Source organism: Condylura cristata, unplaced genomic scaffold, assembly GCF_000260355.1.
Source record: "Condylura cristata isolate star-nosed mole 26May11 unplaced genomic scaffold, ConCri1.0 scaffold00053, whole genome shotgun sequence".
NCBI lineage: Eukaryota > Metazoa > Chordata > Mammalia > Eulipotyphla > Talpidae > Condylura > Condylura cristata.
In genome coordinates, this window is record NW_004567154.1 from 1,782,081 (window position 1) to 1,801,994 (window position 19,914).

General features: G+C 41.5%; 2 protein-coding genes across 3 annotated transcripts in view; one reads left to right on the top strand and one right to left on the bottom strand.

Moving 5' to 3' along the window:
* The window catches only part of PFKFB1 (6-phosphofructo-2-kinase/fructose-2,6-biphosphatase 1), a 73,688-nt gene extending 67,508 nt beyond the window's left edge, over positions 1-6,180 (bottom strand). The window contains exon 1 of one of the 2 annotated variants that reach the window (XM_004695016.1): positions 5,824-5,991. In XM_004695016.1, coding sequence (XP_004695073.1) covers positions 5,824-5,944 — 121 coding nt within the window. In that variant the 5' untranslated portion in view covers positions 5,945-5,991. Of the gene's footprint in view, positions 1-5,823 lie in introns of both variants that reach the window. The other variant, XM_004695015.2, reaches the window with a different exon arrangement.
* Positions 6,181-12,155: 5,975 nt separating this feature from the next.
* On the top strand, positions 12,156-19,396 carry APEX2 (APEX nuclease (apurinic/apyrimidinic endonuclease) 2). The gene is made up of 6 exons (XM_004695017.2): positions 12,156-12,390; positions 13,270-13,353; positions 14,010-14,190; positions 14,760-14,906; positions 15,641-15,710; positions 18,157-19,396. Exons 1-6 carry the CDS (start codon positions 12,234-12,236, stop codon positions 19,066-19,068), a joined length of 1,551 nt encoding a protein of 516 aa, XP_004695074.1. The 5' UTR covers positions 12,156-12,233; the 3' UTR covers positions 19,069-19,396.
* Positions 19,397-19,914: the final 518 nt, after the last annotated feature.

Sequence of the window (19,914 nt, forward strand, 5' to 3'; positions counted from 1 at the left end):
AAGTCTCAGCAATTCCACACCACTATACAAATATTCAAGAGAAATGGATATGTATGTCCACACAAAAACTTGTATAGGAGTTTTCTTGGCATCATTATTGATTATAGCCCCAAATGGAATCAATCTATATATGAAGGTTAAATGGAATGTTGTGTATCCATATAATAGAATATCATTTAGCTGTAAAAAAGAGTAGAGTACCTATACATGCTAAAACATGGATTAACTTTGAAAACATTATGCTCAACAACAAAAAAATCAAATACAAATTGCCAAGTATTATTTGATTTCATTTATATAAATGTCTTTATTAGGGAAATCTATAAAAACAATATGTAGAGTTGTGGTTGTCAGGGTCTGAGAGGAGAGTAGAAACAGGAATGACTCTAAAAGGTATGAGGTTTCTTTTGGGGATGATAAAAATGTCCTGGAATAAGTAGTGATGGTGCACAACCATACAGTTATAACCACTAAGTTGCAGACTTCAAAGAGGTGAATTTTGAAGTATGTGAATGATATAACTACGAAAAACATTTTTTTTTTACATATAAGAAAAGATATACCAGGAAAATACTAAGGTGAATAAAGTTAATAAACATATAGTAATAACAACAAAAATTAACTTGCAGGGCAATTTTTCGACAATGTTAGGCTGTCAGAGACAGTATCCTTACATTATAAAATATTCAATTCACCAGGAAGATATAACAACTCTAAATTTGTAACTGTTCACAAAGTTTCAAAATTGACATAGATATAAGACAACACAATTTCCATATCAACAAGCAGACAAAACCCCAGAATAAAATAGAGCATTTGAGCCAGATTAATAAATATGTCTTAATTGACGTATATATTACTCTGAATACAACTATCTTAAGTACTCATGGAATAACCAAAATTATCATATGCTGGTTCAGAAATCAAATCTCAATAAATTTCAAGGAATTTCAATAATGCAGTGTTTGTTCTCTGGCCAAAATGGAATCAAACTGGAAATAGCAAGGGTACTGACCTGTCAAATCAGAAGCTGGCCCAAGGGCTGGCATAATTACTGGATACCTCCTGCTGTACAGGTATTTGCATTAACCTTTTAGTTACTAGATGATCAGTCCTGGGAAGGGTACTGAGTAGGTGGTGGAGAAACTAAGCAAGCCCAGAGCAGTGCCTATTTGCCAAATGATCTGAAAATATTCAAAAATTTAATATCTATATAATTACACCTGCAAAATATCAGTCCCATTTAGAAGGCAAATTATAGCTTTAGATGTTAATAATCAAAACTAAGGAAGTCCAAAAATGATAAGTTAAACATCCAAAAACAGAAGGCAAAAGAACAACAGAATGAATAGAATGAATAAGAAAGTGAAAGAAATAGATACTAAAAATACTCTAAATAGAAAAACAAAGGTATAATATAGAATCTAAGTCAAAATGTTGATATTGTTTTTAAAAGACTTATAAAAGTGGCATACTCTGACAAGATTGATCAAGATGAAAAAAAGAGAAAGTGCACAAAATATTAGAACGAAAGAGAGTATAACTACAAATGCAACAGTGATATGAGTTTTATGTAAATAAGTTTGAAAGTTATGTGAAATAGAAAATATCATACAAAACCACAACAAAGCCAAAGTAAAAATAGCAAACTGGAATAATTCTATAACCATCTAAAAGGTCGCTATCAGTCATTTTTTTTAAACAAATACACCAGGTCCAGATGGTATAATCTGGATATTGTGTCAAAATATTTAAGGAACAGAGAGTTCCTTGAACAGCCTCTGCCAGAAAATACTATGAAAGTAAATAGTTCTCTCCTCACTTTATGACACCAAAATTGAACAGGAAAACATGAAAATGGAAAATTTACAGGCAAGTGTTATTTATTAACAAAATAACAAAATTCCTAAACAAAATTATTAATGAATTAAATCCAGCAGTTTGTATTTAACTTAAAACTGTTAGATTCCTTCACTCAAGAAAAATCTTTAATGTAATTTACACTGACAAATTAAATAGAAAATCAACATATGTCCTCAGTGAACACAGAAAATACATTTAATAAAATTTAACATCTACTCATTTTTTTAAAAAGCCATTCCTAAACAGAAGAAGCTGGAACTTCCTTCACCAGTTAAATGGTCTCTAATGAAAAAACAAACTAAACGGTGAAACTTTAAAAGCATTGCTTTTAAAAACAGGATCAACAAAACAATGTATATAGTAACATTTCTATTTAGCATTGTACTGAAAATTGTGCGTATTGGAGGTAGGATGTCTTATATATGCAGTAACATAAGAGAACAAGACAAAGAAATTATCAGGTTTAGAGAGAAAAAAAGAAAACTTGCATCTAGATATAAATTATCACAATTAATAAAGTTTATCATATTTTCCAGTTATACAAGAAACACATAAAACTTCTAGAATTACACTTGTATACTTCTGAAATAAACTGCTATATAATTTTCTCAAAAATTACTATTTACCATAGCAATACAAATAATGCAAAATTTTAAATAATGATGTGCAGCACTTTTAAATTTTTTTCTCAAAGCTTTTAATCGTTTGACATATATATCCTTCATAATTCATTAACATACATATTTTTTCTTTTAAATTTTAAAATATTTATTTATTTATTTTTTCACACCATACTTCATTTTGTGCATTTTTCATCTCAATTGTAGTTCCCGTGGACTTCCCACCACCAATTCACCTGTGTGCTATCACCAGAGTCCTATGCACTCTTTCCAACTCAGGTTAGAAGCCCTTTTAAATTCTATACTTTCACTCAAATAACTTGAAAAAGGTATGAACAAACGGAAAGATATACCATTTTTTACAAAAAACCAACATCAGGGGCCTCCCTGGTGGCACAGGGGTTAAAGACACAGTGCTCTCAAGCAATCCACGCCATGCAGCACAGAGTTTGATCCAGGCAGGACAGGTGGCTGACCCACATAGCACAGCAGACCTCTCCTGTCTTGCCCTCAGCATTGTATTACTCCCCACAGTGTATTTCAGTAGATCTGCTTGTTCTGCACCCCAGTCTCTCTGGTGAATCCTCTCACTCCCACACCTCTGGCTTATACCCTAGTTCTTTTATGTATAAATAAGTAAATCTTAAAAAAAAAAAAAACTCAACATCTATAAAGATATCAATAAAGACTCCTCAAACTGACCCACAGTTTGAATGCAATTCCAATTAATACCAAATTTTGTGACACAGACAGCTGTGTCAGTGTGTGTGTGTGAGAAAGAGAGAGTGTGTAACGTGAAAAGCTAATTCCAAGATTTATGGGGCCAAGAATTTTAATGAGAAGTATTTTTTTTTTAAGATTTGTTTATGTATACAGAACTGGGGTACGGGCCAGAGGTGCAGGGGCAGTGAGAGAATTCACCAGAAACAGAGTTGGGAGCAGAACAGGTAGATAAGTAAAGTACACTGCTGAGGGGAGCAGTGGGCAGGTCAGGAGAGGTCTGCCGTGCCATGTGGATCACCACCGGGGCTGGGATCGAACTTGCAATGAAGCAGCTGGCTCACTTGCAGTGTTGTGTTTTAACTCGCTGCGCCACCAGGGTGGACTGGGGACAAAACTTTTAATTTTGATGTTGTTCTTAACCAAACTAGAAACTACCTAAATGCTCATGAACAATATGATGGATAAATATAGCATGGGTTATTCATAAAATACCATATTTCAAAGCAAGCAAGGAGAATAAACAAGTCAGAATTGCACTCAACAATGATATAGATGGCTGGTAAAATATTATGTTGAAGGAGAAAAAAATCACAAATGAATATACACAGCTGTTCAATCAGTTTACACATGTTAATATATTTAATCCTCAGAACAACCTCATTGTGCAATTATGTGCCTTCCTTCCCCAAAATTCACTGTAGTCCAGGCAGTTCTCCTGGAGAGGATGCCCCAAATGAATGGTAGTTCAGATATTTCTGGGGGGTAATAGCTTAGCCTCCCTATCAAGGGAAGTGAGGCAAACATTGCTCAGTGTAGGACTTGACAAACACTGTCTACATTTACTCTGTCTGAGGTGTGAAATGATTCAGTATAATCAGCGATTGTCTTGTACACAGAGTCCCTTGCTTTGTTATAGTGAATAAAAGAGTGAGAGCTTTGCAAAGTGCTCATTTACGAAACGTCTGCTCTGTATGTACCAAGCTCTGGGGCTGATGCTGGGATATTATGAGCAATAATCCACACACCTGCCTTCTTGTTTTAATACTGCCTAACATTTACGGAAAGGTTGCTGTTCTACACACTCGTCTAAGCATTTTCTGTGCTCTAGTTATCTAATCTTCACAACATTATTAACTTCTTTTTATAGAAGGGGAAATGGAGATACAGAGAGGTTAAGAGGCTTGCACAAGGACACAGAGTCATGAGGTAGAAAATCTGGGACTCCGACTTAGGTAGCCTGGTTCTAGAACCTTTGAAACATTGAACTGATTCCATACTTTGGGGAGGTAGGCATTAATCCTATGTTACAGCTAACTGAAGAGACTCAGAACTAATATGAACACATAATTACTTTGCACCTTCTATGTGACAGAGGTTAGGTTATTTATGTATATCATCTATCCAGTTGAAAAGGTAGAGATCTTAGGAGTATAAAGATCCCAAGTCTTGAAGCCCCAGGCGTGCAGATAGTAATTTGCCTCCTTGGCAGAAAAACTCAATAGTCTCTTGGAAAAGATCAAGGGTAGCTGGGTAGGTGGGGATGGGATGCAATTCCTATTCTTATTCAGGTTTCTAAATCTCCAGATGAGTGAGTGATACTGACAGGCGAGAGGAAGAACAAGAAATTGCTCTTTTCCCCTTTCTTGCTCCATCCACAACCTACATTGCATACACTATATTTAACATCCTATATTTTCCTGTATCCTCTAAGCAACTACCTTCTCTTCCTCTACACTTCTACTATTTCTGAGCCTGGATCTCCTCTAGCATTAGCATAGTAGAAGTTTAGCCACTTGGTCCTTGAAATGTCGGGGTGCCACAGTCTAGAGTCTAGAGTTGTCTTATCTCCTCCTACCTTATGGTTCCCCAGGCTATAGCCTTAGGCTAAAACCAACTTAATCCACAGATGCTCTCTGTTATCTATAGGAAATGGCAAACTATGGTTAAAAAATATTTATAGGTTTTGTTTGCTTTTTCTTTGCCCCTGCTATTTCTTAAATTTTCAAAGTGAACATCACACCAGCAGGCTGCCCTGATAGACTGTTTTCTCCCTCAAATCCCCAGAGCATCAAAAGTGTCCCCACATACCAAGAAGGCAATGTAGGAGACAGGACACCAACTTTTTCCGATCCAGTTAGGGCTACTAGATTTATTAGAAGGGGTTTAAGCAAGAGGAGGAACAAAACTCACCAATGACCTGGTACTGTGTGTTCCCAGCACCTGTCCACTGAGAAATGATGCCAGGGACCATCAATCACCTTATTTCACCCAAACATTAGCTAGACACTTCACATGAGACATTCTTGGCTAGCACTAAATAGTTACAAACTGCAAAAGTCAAATTCTAAACAAAAAGTGCTGAATAAGAAGGAGAAATCTATTGAAAACAATCCCTCTGATTAAGATGTCTTTACCTACTCTCTGTCTTTATCTTTTTTTCTTTACTTTGCTACTGTTTCTGACATCATCTTTTTATTATTTTACAGCTATTTCATCCAGTTTCTCATCTATTTCAATGTTCAGGTTGTAGTGAAGGTGAATAGATGCAAGTCTTTTGCACTTCTAAACCCACTTGACCACCACCACCTTGAAGACCACAGAAACAAACCCCACTTACATCCCCTCCTCTGTTGTAGCCTGCTGCTGCCGCTGGGGTGTGGAATCCAGATCTTCTGCAACCTGCTTTGGGTGAGCTCTCCCATCTCCTGAGACATCATAGGCATTACAACTAATGGCATCTATGTCCACAAGGTAGCAGGCCTCGCTTCCTGTTTTACTAGCTGTCTTTTTGTTGCTGTAGCCACAGAAGGAAGTTGACCAAGTTGGGATAGGGAAGTACGCTGAGTTCCTGAGCCCTCTGTTTCTGGAGTTTCTCTCTAGCCCCCTCTGTTCTTGTATGTACCAGAGGGGGCTTGAATAGAGAGGCAGAGTTTGGGCAGAGGTCAACAGAGGCCCCTGAACTCCAAGAGCTGTGTACATAGGAGATAAGTTAGAGCCCAGCAAGGACGGCAGCCAGCAAGACAGCCCAGGTCTGGCCAGTCACTTCCCTCCAATGAAGACAGGACAAGTAGTTTATGCAAATAAAAGACTGACGATCATGTGGCTGTATGCTGCATGGAGTGGGGAGGCAAAGGTGATGGAGGCAGATCTTAGCAATATTTGCAGCTTTGAAATAAAAATAAGCCCAAGCAAAATTTCAAGTTCCAAAACAAAAACGGAGATCCAATCACAAATGTAAAGGGCCCGAGTACAAAGACACAAAGGGCAGATTTGAGCTAGTGATCAAAATCCTGAACTGGATATGGAAGCCACATTGCCTCTCTGTTCCCTCTTCTCAAAGGCATTGTCATACTTATCTACTCCTGAATTCTTCTCCCTTTCCTGTCTAAGGGACTCTCCCTCTTAAATGTGCTGGTTTGAATACTCTTGGAAAGATGGACACTATCTGATCATCTCCGCTGTCTCTCCAGCCAAGGATAAACAAATCAGAGTAAAGCTGACACAGTGAGGTGAGGAGAGAAATGTGGCCATTGCTTGCAAAAGGGATGGTAAGTACTGCTCTTATGGCTCCCAGGTTCAATCAGCTACCCTAAGGAGAAAGGAATCACGATCTGATCCAGACATGTCTAAAGTTCTTCATATCAAGCCAAGGGAATGGAGGCTCAGTGTGGAGGCTGAAGCTGGTAGAAGGTGGGGCGCAGGGAGCAGTGACCTCAAAGTAGACAAATGCTTAAGCCAGAGCCATCCCACCCAGGTGTCTCCACTTCCCCTTCCCCCTCTGCCTGGCTTTGAGATATTTATATGTAGAACTCATCTAATGGCAGTTTGTCTGGAAGATGTCTGAGAGCACTCACACTTCATTTTGCTGCCATCTTGCCATCCCCTGAGGAACTCCAGTGATTGGCTATAAGGATGCTCAAGTGTCTTTCATTGAGCTGTGCTATACAGGGCAATCTCTTGGGGATAAAATCCTCTAGTCCCTTCTCTTCAAAGCACTCAGCTCTACATTGCCTTTTAAGAAGGCAAATATGTTCTCAGAATCCTACTCTACACATATTCCCTCCAGTTATTGTGTATAAATCAAACCAAACTTTCAATACATTTCAGAGTTACCCATCTAAATTAATTTACTGAGATAATGGATTATAGATGTTAAAAGCAACTTTGAAGACATATTGGCTGAATGGAATCCCACCTCTCCCCCTAGCTATGAGACCTTGGGCATACTTAACTGTTAGTGCCTCTATTTTTTCATCTGGAATGTAGAAATAAGAGTATTGACACCCTTGTGGTTGTTAAAGATATGTGTTAATATATATAAAGCTACCTGGGATATTGGTAATAGTGTGAGTCTTTTGTAAAGAAAATGGTAGATCACCTCTTCGGCTAATCTGTGACTTGTAATGTATTTTCAAGCTCACAGCAAACATCCAATATAGGAAACTTTAAATATGACAATGGATTAACATAAAAAATTAGAGCTTCTGTCAATCACTAGAAAGATGCATTTACTTTTACTTTTTGGGTTTTGTGATACAGAAGCCCCTAGGTATCATTTCATTCAATCCTCTCAGGAATTAAAACAGGACAATTAGAGGGCATAAGGGCATATTTTCCTAAAGCTTTGTAGGAATCAATGACCAAGACAGAAGAGTGCTGGGATCTGGTTGCTCCTGGCCCAGGGCATTTCTTTGGTTAATTGACCATTCTGTCTTTATTTAAGAATCTGATCTTCCACATTTGCCCAGAACCTTTAGATTGCCAGAACAATACTTTAGAAGATATAACTCTCTTAATCCTAGTAAGTCTTGTAACTGGTATGACTTCCCTATCGCTAATAATCTTTAATAGCAAATCTTTATGTGTATGTTTTCCATGGTCCACAAAGCAGCAATACATTCATTATTTTATTTGCTTCTTATGAACATTCTCACTAGCCTCACAGGGAAACTGAGGTCTGGGGAGGGGAAGTGGCTTGTTCAAGGTGGTCAAACCAGTCACACGAACACTTCTATGTTTACAGATTTGTCCTTATGACCCTGCCAAGAGGCAGAAAGATAATTTTAGCAGCAAGAAATCTGAGATAGGAGGCTAGCAGGCTTTTGGCAAGATCTGAAAGGGTAAACCTGAAGTCCAAGTTGAAAAATGCAACTTAAAGCTGTATGGATATAGGTGTTTTTATAGTTACCTATTTTGATCCCCCAAACAGGAGAATAAAACAAATTTTATGGAAAATATCAGGGTGGCTTTTCTCAGTCAAGTCCCAATATCCCACTCTGGCCTTGTCACTCTTTAGACCCCTGTGGTAAAATCGCACTGACTCACTGGTCCCAAAATTCACTGCTTTTGTATATGTTACCCTTGTTTTTTTTCCCCCCATTCAGTCCTTACTCAGTCTGGAATGTTTTCTCTTTCCTGCTATTGTCAGTGAAATCTAGCTTACTCTTTCAAGCCTCATTCAAAGTTCACTTCCTTTAGGAAGCCTGTATCCTTGAGGGAGGTCTTGTTTTTTATCCTCAAGTGTGCTCCTGTCCAAGTATCCACCAAGATTTTATTGATCTACTTTCCCCACTTCACTGTGAACTTTTACAGGATGGGCACTGAATCTGTTATCTCTGACCTGTTTTTCCAATGTCTCACTCAGGCCCCGACACCGAGGAGATACTTGCTCAATGATTGTTTGTATAAGCTACATCTCTCTACCCTAGATGATAGGACTATGAACTATGTGGCCAAATACTCATAGTTCAACAAGGTAAATGTTATAACAGAGCTATATGGGGAACTGTGTATGGGACTAACTTGGTCTGAAGGTACAGATGGAAGCTAGAAAACTGTTCAACCTTGAATGGGGAATAAAGAAAAGAAATGAACTCCTTCCTGAAAAGGTCCAGTTAACTGGTTGTAGTAAAAGGATTTACTCTATTTTAGAGACTCACTCATAATTAAGCTGGGAATTCTAAAATGGGGTTATCTCTAGGGAGAAAAACATAGTGTGACTTTCTGAGGCCTACTGATCTTGACACCTTCCCAAAGTACTAAAATGATATATAGTGACATAGAGGAAAATTCCAATAAAAGCAGTATCAAGTCAGTACCAATGGGTAACAAAGTCAAAAATGGGGTTTGCCTATTGGTAATTTTTGGAGTGTGTGGGTGTGAATATATTTGTGAGGGGCTAAAATGTAGAGAACAGACTAGCTATATTCTTATAGGTCAGGTGCCTGTATACATTAGATCTTCTGTGGCAATAACCTAGGGTTCACTTTCTTAGCCACTGTCTGGGTCCATCATACTCCCACTATCTTGAGCTTGATGCCTGGGGCCAACACTCACTAAGCTGCATCCCATGAGTGGCTGGCTCTCTGGCAATCATAGTCACTCTGGGAAAAGAGCAACTGGAGGATTGTGGGTGGTTTTATTTGTGGAGGCTACAGAAAAAGCAGGAACTCTAATATCAGACAGAGCATGGACATCTTGAAATACCTTCAAAGAGCTTTTATTCTTGTGCTCCAACCCCTCTTTACTTTCAGACAGCTCTGAACGAAGTAGACTAGTGACTATAATTTCCATTTTAGTGAAGGAACTATTGAAGCCCAGAGAAACTAAAAAGCTTCTTTGGTTTTTTTAAGGTATATATATATATATATATATATATATATAGCAAACCAGATCTACTTTATATACCAGTGGGGTAGTAATGGATATAATATCCATCAATTCATTTAAAATTGACTGAATAGACCAAGTTAGATTTCTAAAACTATTAGGGAACTGCCCTTTAGCTCAGTGCCCCATGAAGACAGGTTCAAATGGATGATTGATGATAGATAGACAGACAGACAGATAGAATGAGGTATCATCTTTTCCCCAACTTTTCCATAGTTTTTAAAGCACACCTCACATGACCACCTATGCAAAAATCAGAACAAACAAAACTTTCCAGAGAGCTAGAAGAGTTGATTTGGACTTGTGTAACTCCTATCTTTTCCCCTCCTGTTTCACCTACCTTTTCTCCTAGAGGTTTTATCTTCCATTGCTAATTATCCAACTTGCAGATCTCTTGTATTTAGAGCCCCAAAGCAAAATCCAGTGGGTGGCCTTAAAGAGGGAGCCTGGAAGCTTTCTTGTTTCCCTTGGGAAGACTTGGGAAAGTACCCTTGGCAAAAAGGGGGAGTGTGCTCTGTTGAAATATCAGCTGTTGCACTTGCCAAAGAAGTTTCTGAGCCACACAGAGCCTTTTCTCTTCAGGCCAACCATGTGTTCACCTTGCCCTAAAGGTCAGAACTAATATTAACAAGCCACTGCAGAAAAAGGAAATTAAAACCAGCAATTGGAACAGGTAAACTCTGGATTTCCTTGAGGCTGAATTTCAGGTTGATTTTTGGTGTAAATGGGCACAGTCCCTTCGTGGAAAGTAATTTGGTATTAAACAAAAGCAATAAAAATGTTTATTTCTTTTGTACTAATTATCGCACTTTTGGGACTCAATTCTGAGCCAATAAACATCAAAGCATGAGAGAGATCAAAGCATTATCATTTTAATTCTAATTGCACAGCTACTTTCTGATGGCAATGACTGGAAGATGACCTTAAATTCTCCAGGAGGAAAAGCAATTTACGTGGTCATTTTTGTGGGCATTGAGAATGATTGTTCTAAGACTGTGCAATTCTAGGGAAAAATTATTATGCTGCAATTTGGATGAGGAATCTAATGATAACAAGTTAAGCTTTTCTCTGGACATTGAGCTTGTCTATTTGTGTGTGTGTGTGTTTGTGTGTGTATGCTCTCAAAACCAAGTTATTAACCTGTGGGTGTTCTTGCTATTGCTCTTTGTTCATTCATTCAACAAATATTTATTGACCCTAATTCGTGCTGTGTTCTCTGTTGGGTGACGGGGCTAACGAGATGAGCCAACACGTTCATTGCTCTCAAGTTGAGGGCATTCCAGTGGCAGAAATTAAAACCAATAGTAGCTATGCATTGTGATAAATGTTGTTGGCAGAACCAACCACATAGTGTTGTGGGGGCTCAGGGGAAAAGATCTACCTGGTTAACTGTGTGGCTGGGAAAAACTCAACAAAGTACTCCTTGAACTGATTAAGATAATGTTTGAATCCTGTTTCTACTATATCTGAGACCAGGGTGAATTCACTCAAGCTCTTACTTAGCCTTAATTTTCTTTACATGGTTGTCCTAAGAATGAAATAAAGCACATAGAAGAGCCACAGGTTACACTGGGAGGCAGTGTTGTTCTAGAATTTAAATTCTCTGAGTCTTGATTTTAGTCATCTGAGAAATGGAAACAAAAGAATAGTATGTCAGGCAAAATCCTTAGCTACAAGGTATAAAGCCTTAGATAAATGGCTGCAGGGCAGGCTTGAAATAGTCCTCCCTCCCTCCGCCCCTAACCCCTAACCCCTAATAAAGCAGGAGAACCTCTCCTAAATCTTACTCCATTAGAGCGCTTCTTACTGCTTCCTTTTCCAACCCGCAAATCTCTTAGCTCGACCTTTCTTCTTTGGGAGCCCAGTTATACCTGCTCCTCCCAAGGCACCAGTGCTGCAGCCACTGCCTTCCGCGCACTTGTGGGGGGTGGGCTTGTCGTACTGGGGGCGGGGCCTCGGCCCCGAGCGGGTCACTGGCGGCTTAAAAAGTGAAATCCCGTTTAGAGATAATCGGAAGCACCAAGGGGACTTTTGAGCTGTGCAGAAACGCAGCCAGACTCAGGCGCGTGAGCCAGTGTGGACCCAGAGGGGCATCAGCCTAAGCGGAGACCTGCCCCTGCGCACAGCCACCCAGTACAGCTAATCGGACACACCACCCTCTTCTGCTTCCGCGCCTTCCACCAATGAGAACCGAGGGCCTTGAACTCCCGCCTTACGTGCTCCGGACCGGGACGTGGCGCGCTCCAGGACGCCTGCGCGACTGCTCCTGGAGGCCGGGCTTGGTGACGGATTTGACCAGCAATTCTCTGCAACTAGGTTTTCGCGGGGCTGGCAGGCCTCGCAATTACTCGTCAGAGGATGTTGCGCGTGATTAGCTGGAACATCAATGGGATCCGGAGCCCCCTGCAAGGTTTGGTGAAAGAGGATCCCAGCAGCTGTACCTCCGTAGACATGGGGCTCATTTTGGACAAGCTGGACGGTGACATCGTCTGTCTTCAGGAGACCAAAGTGACCCGTGAGCGCTCAAGAATCCAGGGCACTGACATATTTATCCTACTGCTAACTTTGCTCCTTCTCATTTCACTTCCTCATTTCTCTATCCTTAAAGTCCTTCCCTTAGGCTCATTTCAAATTCTAAACCTCTTTCCTTTTAACTCCAGTTTCTCACTCCAGCTAGGTTTCCTAATCTCCACTTCATCTCCAGTCCTCAGCAGAACCTTACCCTTCCCTTTGCAACACCTATCCTTCCTCATATTCTCAAATTTCCACTGATTCTCACGCCCCATCTCCATCCCCTAAATTTCTTCCCCTTATACCAGTGTCCATTCCCAAGTCAGACCCTACAACTCCCCTTTTCTGGCCCCCACTTTAGATCCTTGATTCTCACCCCTCTTTTTCCCTAGTTCATACGTTCTAAAATTTCCTCTTTTTATACATCCATCTCACATCCTCAGTTCCTTTTATCTCCTATCCCTATTGCTTCTCCCCAGCTCATGTCCCACAAGAAGCTTAAACCTCCTAACTTCTCCTTTTCACCCATCTCCATCTCACCTGATTCCTCTCCTACCCAGCCTTCTTTGAATTACTCCAACCACATTTCCTTCCGTCTCCAGTTCTGACCTTTTAATTCCCTTTACCCTGTTTTCCACCCCAGATCCTGTCAAGTCACCCAGCTTCTCCCCATCTAATTCCCCACCTCCTAGTCTGTAGTATGCCCCTCTTCTTCTCATTCAGAGATGCAATCCGTCCCTAGCTCAGCTCTCTAACTCCTCTAATTTCCCTCACAACTGTGGCTCTGATGTGTGCAAGTCACAGCTTACAACTGTAATTCCAGGTTTTTGTGTGTGCTGGGTCATTATGTCATGACAAAACTTACATCTTCCTCCCCCCCCAGGTGATGTGCTGACAGAGCCTTTGGCTATCGTGGAAGGCTATAATTCCTACTTCAGCTTTAGCCGCAACCGGAGTGGCTATTCTGGTAAATGGGACTTTATGTGGGTTTTAAATCAGTGATGGAGGCAGATAGGGGGAAGAGTTTCAAATATTTGATGAGAAGGCAATAATAAACTTAAGGTTCTGTTTCATACAGCTAAAGCTACATAGAATTATTTGAAGGATAATTTTTACAGATGGGTTTATCCTTTTGAACCTCAGATACTCTATAAGGTGGTGGTAAATTGTATGCCCTTGGAAACCAGACAGCTTGGGTATGCATCCTAGTTCACCTCCTAGCTGTCTAATCTTGGCCAAGTTACTTAACCTCTATATGCTTCAGGTTCTCTAACTAGAAAATGGGAATAATGCCTACTGTGTACCAGGCTGTTATAAGGATTAAGTTAATCCATGTGATAATAATATTAGCTAAACACATTTTGAGTACTTACCATGTATCTATGTAAAACACTGAGAATACTTGTTTTTATTCTGTGACTTTTTTTAGATGAAGTAAGTGACCTTCAGGGTTTAAGTTGACGTATTTCAGTCTCTAGTGAGCCATCCATAGCCCTTGAGTTGGAAGAGTCCTCAGTAGAAACAAACTTGATAAAGATGACTCAGGTGACCTATGTGGGGGCAGCAGGCTCTGCAGCAGGCCGGTGCTTCCAGGCCTGCTTAGACTACCCTTTCTATCTACAGGTGTAGCCACCTTCTGTAAGGACAGTGCTACCCCATTTGCTGCTGAAGAAGGCCTGAGTGGCCTACTTAGCACTCAGAATGGTGCCATAGGTTGCTATGGAAACATGGATGAATTCTCCCATGAGGAACTTCGGGCTCTGGATAGTGAGGGCCGGGCCCTCCTCACACAGCACAAAATCCGGTAATAGGCATACCTCTGTTATTGAAACTATTGGTTCTACTCTGAGTGTCGTGATTATGAGTCTTGCCTTATAAATATGCACTCACTATGGAAAAGGCTCCAAACTTACCTTTCCTGGGCTCTAGTCCTTATTGGGCTACTTACTGTGTGCTCCTGGGAAATCATGTTCTTCTCTGAACATTGAGTATCCTATCTCAACAGTGATGGTGGTCATGGAGGCAGGGGGTTGAGGGGTGGGTGGATGGGTGGAGGAGTGTGGAGTACAGCTGGCCAGCGGGTGCAGCTTTATTAATACCTCAAAAGCAACTTAGTTAATGCTGATCTCATTGCCCCAGGTAGTTCTCTTTCTGGGCATCCCATCATTGTGAGTGGCAACATTCCCCTCTCCCTGCCCCTTGCCTGACTTCAGCCATAGGCATTCCTCAAGTTTTATACATGTGCTGTTCATTCATGGTTTGCTAACTCCTTCCTTCACTTTTGTCCCACAAGCATTAAGTGGAAGCTATTTGTTGTGGGTAGGAAAGGGGAGGTTTAAAAATCCATTTTGGGGGGGATTTTCTTCTCTGCAGCATAGAGGAAGGAAAGGAGAAGACCTTGACCTTAATCAATGTTTACTGTCCCCACGTGGACCCTGGAAAACCTGAGCGACTGGTCTTTAAGATGCGCTTCTATCGCTTGCTACAGATCCGCGCAGAAGCCCTCCTAGCAGCTGGCAGGTACTGCAAGTCTGGGCATCAAGACTTCCTTAAACTTTCCTGGGGGTACCCCTGTGTCAAACTCCCATTGTGGAGAACATGGGATCTTTGTCTTTTGAGTTCTTTTGCAGGCTAATTGTAGATGTCAGCCTCACATGCTAGGCTGTGCTTCTAAGAGCTGTGAGGATCAGGTAAAGTGATACAAGCATGGGCTTTGTATTCAGATACCGCCCAACACCTATACTGGCTCATTTTCCTCACTAGAATCCTTAAGGCTAGCCTTGCCTGTGCTTTCTCTTTTGTCAAATGAGTGCGTGAATTCCTACCTCAGAAACTAGTTTTAAGAATGAAATGAGATGAGATAGGTAAAGTACGAAGGAGCAAAAGTGTTGTTTCAGGTAGGGGAAAGAAAGAGTAGATTAAAGTAATCAAGGGATGCTTTCTAGAGGAAGTGGTACTTAAGCTCAATTTTGAAGGACCAGAAAGATGCCATTAGGTAGAGATCATGAGACAGTTATGTCAAATAGGGAGCAGTGACACCATTGGAGATCAGCATTGGGTTGGTCAGGTGTTAGAGGCAGCAGGTTGTGGTAAAATTGGAGAGCCAGGTTGTGATAAGTTGCTATTAGTTTCCACCGTGGCCTCAGTGTGGGAGGTAACCTATCTGAGTCCTTTGAGCTGAAAGAACATTGATGGGCCAGGACTACATCCCTTTCTTGATTGTTCAGTTGACAATCTTGTATCATGTTTTTCAGCCATGTGATCATTCTGGGTGACCTGAATACAGCCCATCGCCCCATTGACCATTGGGATGCAGTCAGCATGGTAAGGCTCCTTCTAGGCCTTCAATCTCACTTTGGACTGTGGTTATGTTTAGCCAGTTATCCACTGCTGGGTTTTTGGCTTGATCACTCATTCATCAATTGACTATACTAACCCTGCCCTTGGCCTAGTCCTGAGCCCTATGCTGAGTACTTGATTACAAGTCAGATACACCTCTTGACCTCTCAGCATGGTGATGGGCAGTCGATACATAACCAGACAGTAATAGATGGCATCTTTAGATTGCAGTCTAGGAGTCTAGTATGAAGCCCAAGTAACGACTTCTTGGGTCAGCCTGGATATGAGGGGAAGCATCAAAATGGCTAAATCTTAGAACATGGCTGGACAGAACTTTGGGGTAGAGAGAGCAAAGCTTTCTGGCATGAGCAGAGGCTACAAGGTGACAATTTTGCCTGGTGTGTTTGAGGAACTGTAAGCCCTGTTCTTGGTGGGGGATGGCACAGGGAGGGAGATGAGTGATAGGCTACAGGGCTAGAGAATCCTTTGGGGGTTAGATTTTGAGAGCTTTGAACTCTGTGTTGCCTTGTTCACTTCCCTAATATAGTATGTTTTCTGCTCATGATCCTTTAATACCTCCCTGTTACCTTCCTGATAAAGAGAAAACATAGGCCTGGAAATACAAGGTTCTTTGTGAGTTTTTGCCTAGTGTCCATTTCTGTACTCAATACCCCTACACACTCTGTGCTCTCCAGCCAGGCTATCTTCTCTCTGTCATTGCAAAAGATACGTTCATTTTGGCTTTGCTCCCTGTACCCTGAATTAATGTGCATGCCCATCTTTCTGGTGTGAACTTCCTGTCATTTAGTCCCTCTGACCAATGGTTCTCAACCCTTGACATTAGAGCAAAGAGCTTTTACAAAAATATCAATAGCTTGGTGCCATTCCAGACCAATTAAATCAGGACCTGTTGGGTGTGAAGCCAGGTTGCAGTATGTTTTAAAATCCCCAAGCTCATTTTATTGTATAGTCAGGTTTGAGAACCACCGCACTATATGCCACTTATAAATCTATAAGCCACTTTTCAGCTTGCCTTATGAGGGACAGGATCAGTAACTTATGCAAGCACTGTGCAACTCAGCACTGGGCTCGGCTCAAAAAGGGGGATGTAGGAAGATTACTTGATTAGTTTGCATGTAAATCACATAAATATAGATGTGGCGTCCAGCTGGGAAAATAAACAAATGAAATAATGGTGGTTGTGCTGTGAACGGAAAGGAGTGAACACTATAAAGTGCAAACCTTCAGTTCCCCTGTACCTTACTCCTCATCACGTATTTACTCGATCTATTCTTGGTTCCCTGGGGGAGTGTCATATACCTTTATGTCTTCTCTGTAGTTGAGAACTATCCTAGATGTCTCAAGTGTTTTTTTTACATTTTTCCTTTCAAGAAAAGAGAACTGAGTGATAGTACTAGGTCACATGACAAACAATCTTTCCAAAGTGGCAGAATATGTCCACCTCCCACAAGACTGGCACTTCCAGTTTTCTCTTTTCCCTAATTGGCACTATCATCCCCTTGGTTGTTCCAGCCAGAAGCCTGGGAATTAGTTTAGTATTGTCCTCCTTCTCTACCCTCTATTCCCACTTTCAGTTACTCAGCAAGTACTGTGTTTTTAGCTACAATTCATGTCTTAATCATTTTTTTCCATCTCTTTTGGTACCACCTTAGGTAAAGTGACCATCATCTCTTGATCGCATGGATTATAATAGTCCTGCTGGTATTCTGTCCCCTAATCTAGTCTCCTCTCAAATCTTTTGGGTATATTGCCTCTTCCCTTCACACCTAATCACACAGACTATTCTCAGTTTGTGACACCTTTTGCCTGTATTATTTCCAGACTTCACATCTCTGCTTCAGATCACTTTTTGAAAGGTACCCTCTTTACCCAAGATGTAATCCTGTTCCCTAGCATTGTTTCTGGCACATAATTAGTATTCTTTAAGGATTTGTTGTATCGAATGAAGAGGTTGAGTGGTGGACTCCTCTTGGATGAATGGGTAATTTGGAAATCTGAATTAAAAGTATTGAGACATAGATCATTGGAGCCCCCTGGTTTAGGAGGGTAGGATGATCAGAGATTGCCAATGTTCTCAACTCCAAACCCCAGTCCTATTTCCTAGTGGCAACCACTTTTGACTTCCTGCTTTTCATTCTTTTGGAGAGCTATTATGAAAATGCGTTGATTAAACAAACAGCAGATTTTCAGATTTGTTATTTATAGACCAATACAAGGCAAATGTAGCCTGGTGCAGAGGGAAAAATAAGTATGGACTCTTAAATTAGTAAGGGTGGTAATTGAATCCCAGTTCTGTAAGTTCTGGACTGTGTGACCTTGTTCTTTGGAAAAAGAAGCCACTAGTTGAAGTCCCTTCCAGTTTTAGGTATCTGATTCAGCCTCTGTCTTTAACCCTTTTCTCCTTCCCCAGGAATGCTTTGAAGAGGACCCAGGGCGCAAGTGGATGGATGGCTTGCTCACTAACCTGGGGTGCCACGATGGGTCCCACGTAGGACCCTTTATTGATAGCTACCGCTGCTTTCAGCCAAGGCAGGAGGGGGCCTTCACCTGCTGGTCAACAGTCACTGGTGCCCGGCATCTTAACTATGGCTCCCGGCTTGACTATGTGCTGGGGGACAGAAACCTGGTCAGAGACACCTTTCAGACCTCCTTTCTGTTGCCTGAGGTGATGGGCTCTGACCATTGTCCTGTGGGTGCAGTCCTGAGTGTGTTCCCTGTACCTGCAAAGCAGTGCCCACCTCTGTGCACCCGCTTTCTCCCTGAGTTTGCAGGCACTCAGCTGAAGATCCTTCGCTTCCTAGTTCGTCTGGAACAAGATCCTGTGTACAAGCAGTCGGCGCTGCAACTCAGCAATCAAATACAGGTACAGAAGCGCCAGAGCAAGGCCTGTGTACGCTCAACTAGGCCTTGGCCAAGTCAGGTTCGCTTCAGCAGAGGCCAAAAAAACTTGAAGAGCTATTTCAAACCATCCTCTAACTGTGCTCAATCTTCTCCTAACCTGGAGCCTCCAAACCTGGATGGCCTTGTGACTCCAAAGACACCAGAAGAGGAAGTGATGGCCAAAGTGGTGGTGCAGACAAAGGCATCAGATTCAGAAGCCAAAGCTAAAAAGGAGGTGCAGACCTCATTCTGGAAATCCGTGCTTGGGGGCCCTTTGCCTATGCCCCTCTGTGAGGGACACAAGGAGCCATGTGTGTTACGAACTGTGAAGAAGCCAGGACCCAATCTGGGCCGCCATTTCTACATGTGTGCCAGGCCCCAGGGTCCTCCCACTGACCCCTCCTCCCGCTGCAACTTCTTCCTTTGGAGCAGGCCCAGCTGAACCAACCTAGGCCTAGGGATATCTGATACGGTCAGTTCTTCTGTACTGCCTTCTCCTCCCTGAAGACCTCTCTCTTTCCTTTCCTTCCCTTCACTTTTTCCCTCCTCTCAGGTCTCTTCCTTGCTCTTCTTCATGCCTGTCTCCAAATGTCTCCTTCATGCCTGTCTCCTAATGTGCCTTAAAACTGACTCAGGCCCATACCCCACTTCTGACTTTCCTGTCAGAAGTACACAGGAAGAAGTTACTCTGGAAGGTGTGATTTTTAAACCCCTTCCTTCCTTTCTGGGAAATGTGTTTGTGTTTAAATAAAATTTGTCTATTTCTTTTACCTTGTCATGCTGTGTGGACATTTTGGGTGTGTTCCATGGGGTTGGGTCTAAAATATTATCTCAGTACTGGATTTGCAACAGTCTGTATGCCAGAATACAACTCCCGGAGAGAGGGGAGGAAAGAGGAGTGCATGTTCCATAAAAGGCTCTGCTGAATTGTATATACTCCTGCATTGATGTGGTTGGATCTATAAGGATGATGAGTGTGGTATGGCAGAAAGCTCAAGTGGGCTTTGTGGCTTTAAGTCAGGGCTTCTCAATTGGTGTGTCTCTCAGCTGCTACACGTGGCTTACAGTGTGAAAGGAAATGGGTCCTTCTGTCCTTCTGTCCTATCTGTGCTAGGCCAGATATTGCACAAGCGTCTGGGAAGATTACCTTCTAGGCAAGTAGTATTAGTTCGCCTGAGTGTGCTATGGGAGTTTTTTCTGTGTTATTTGACCTGGAAATGTTGGGATCATTGTCTGCGGCCAGTTTCTATAGCTAAACCTCTCTTCAGCAAAGGGGGATGGTATATCC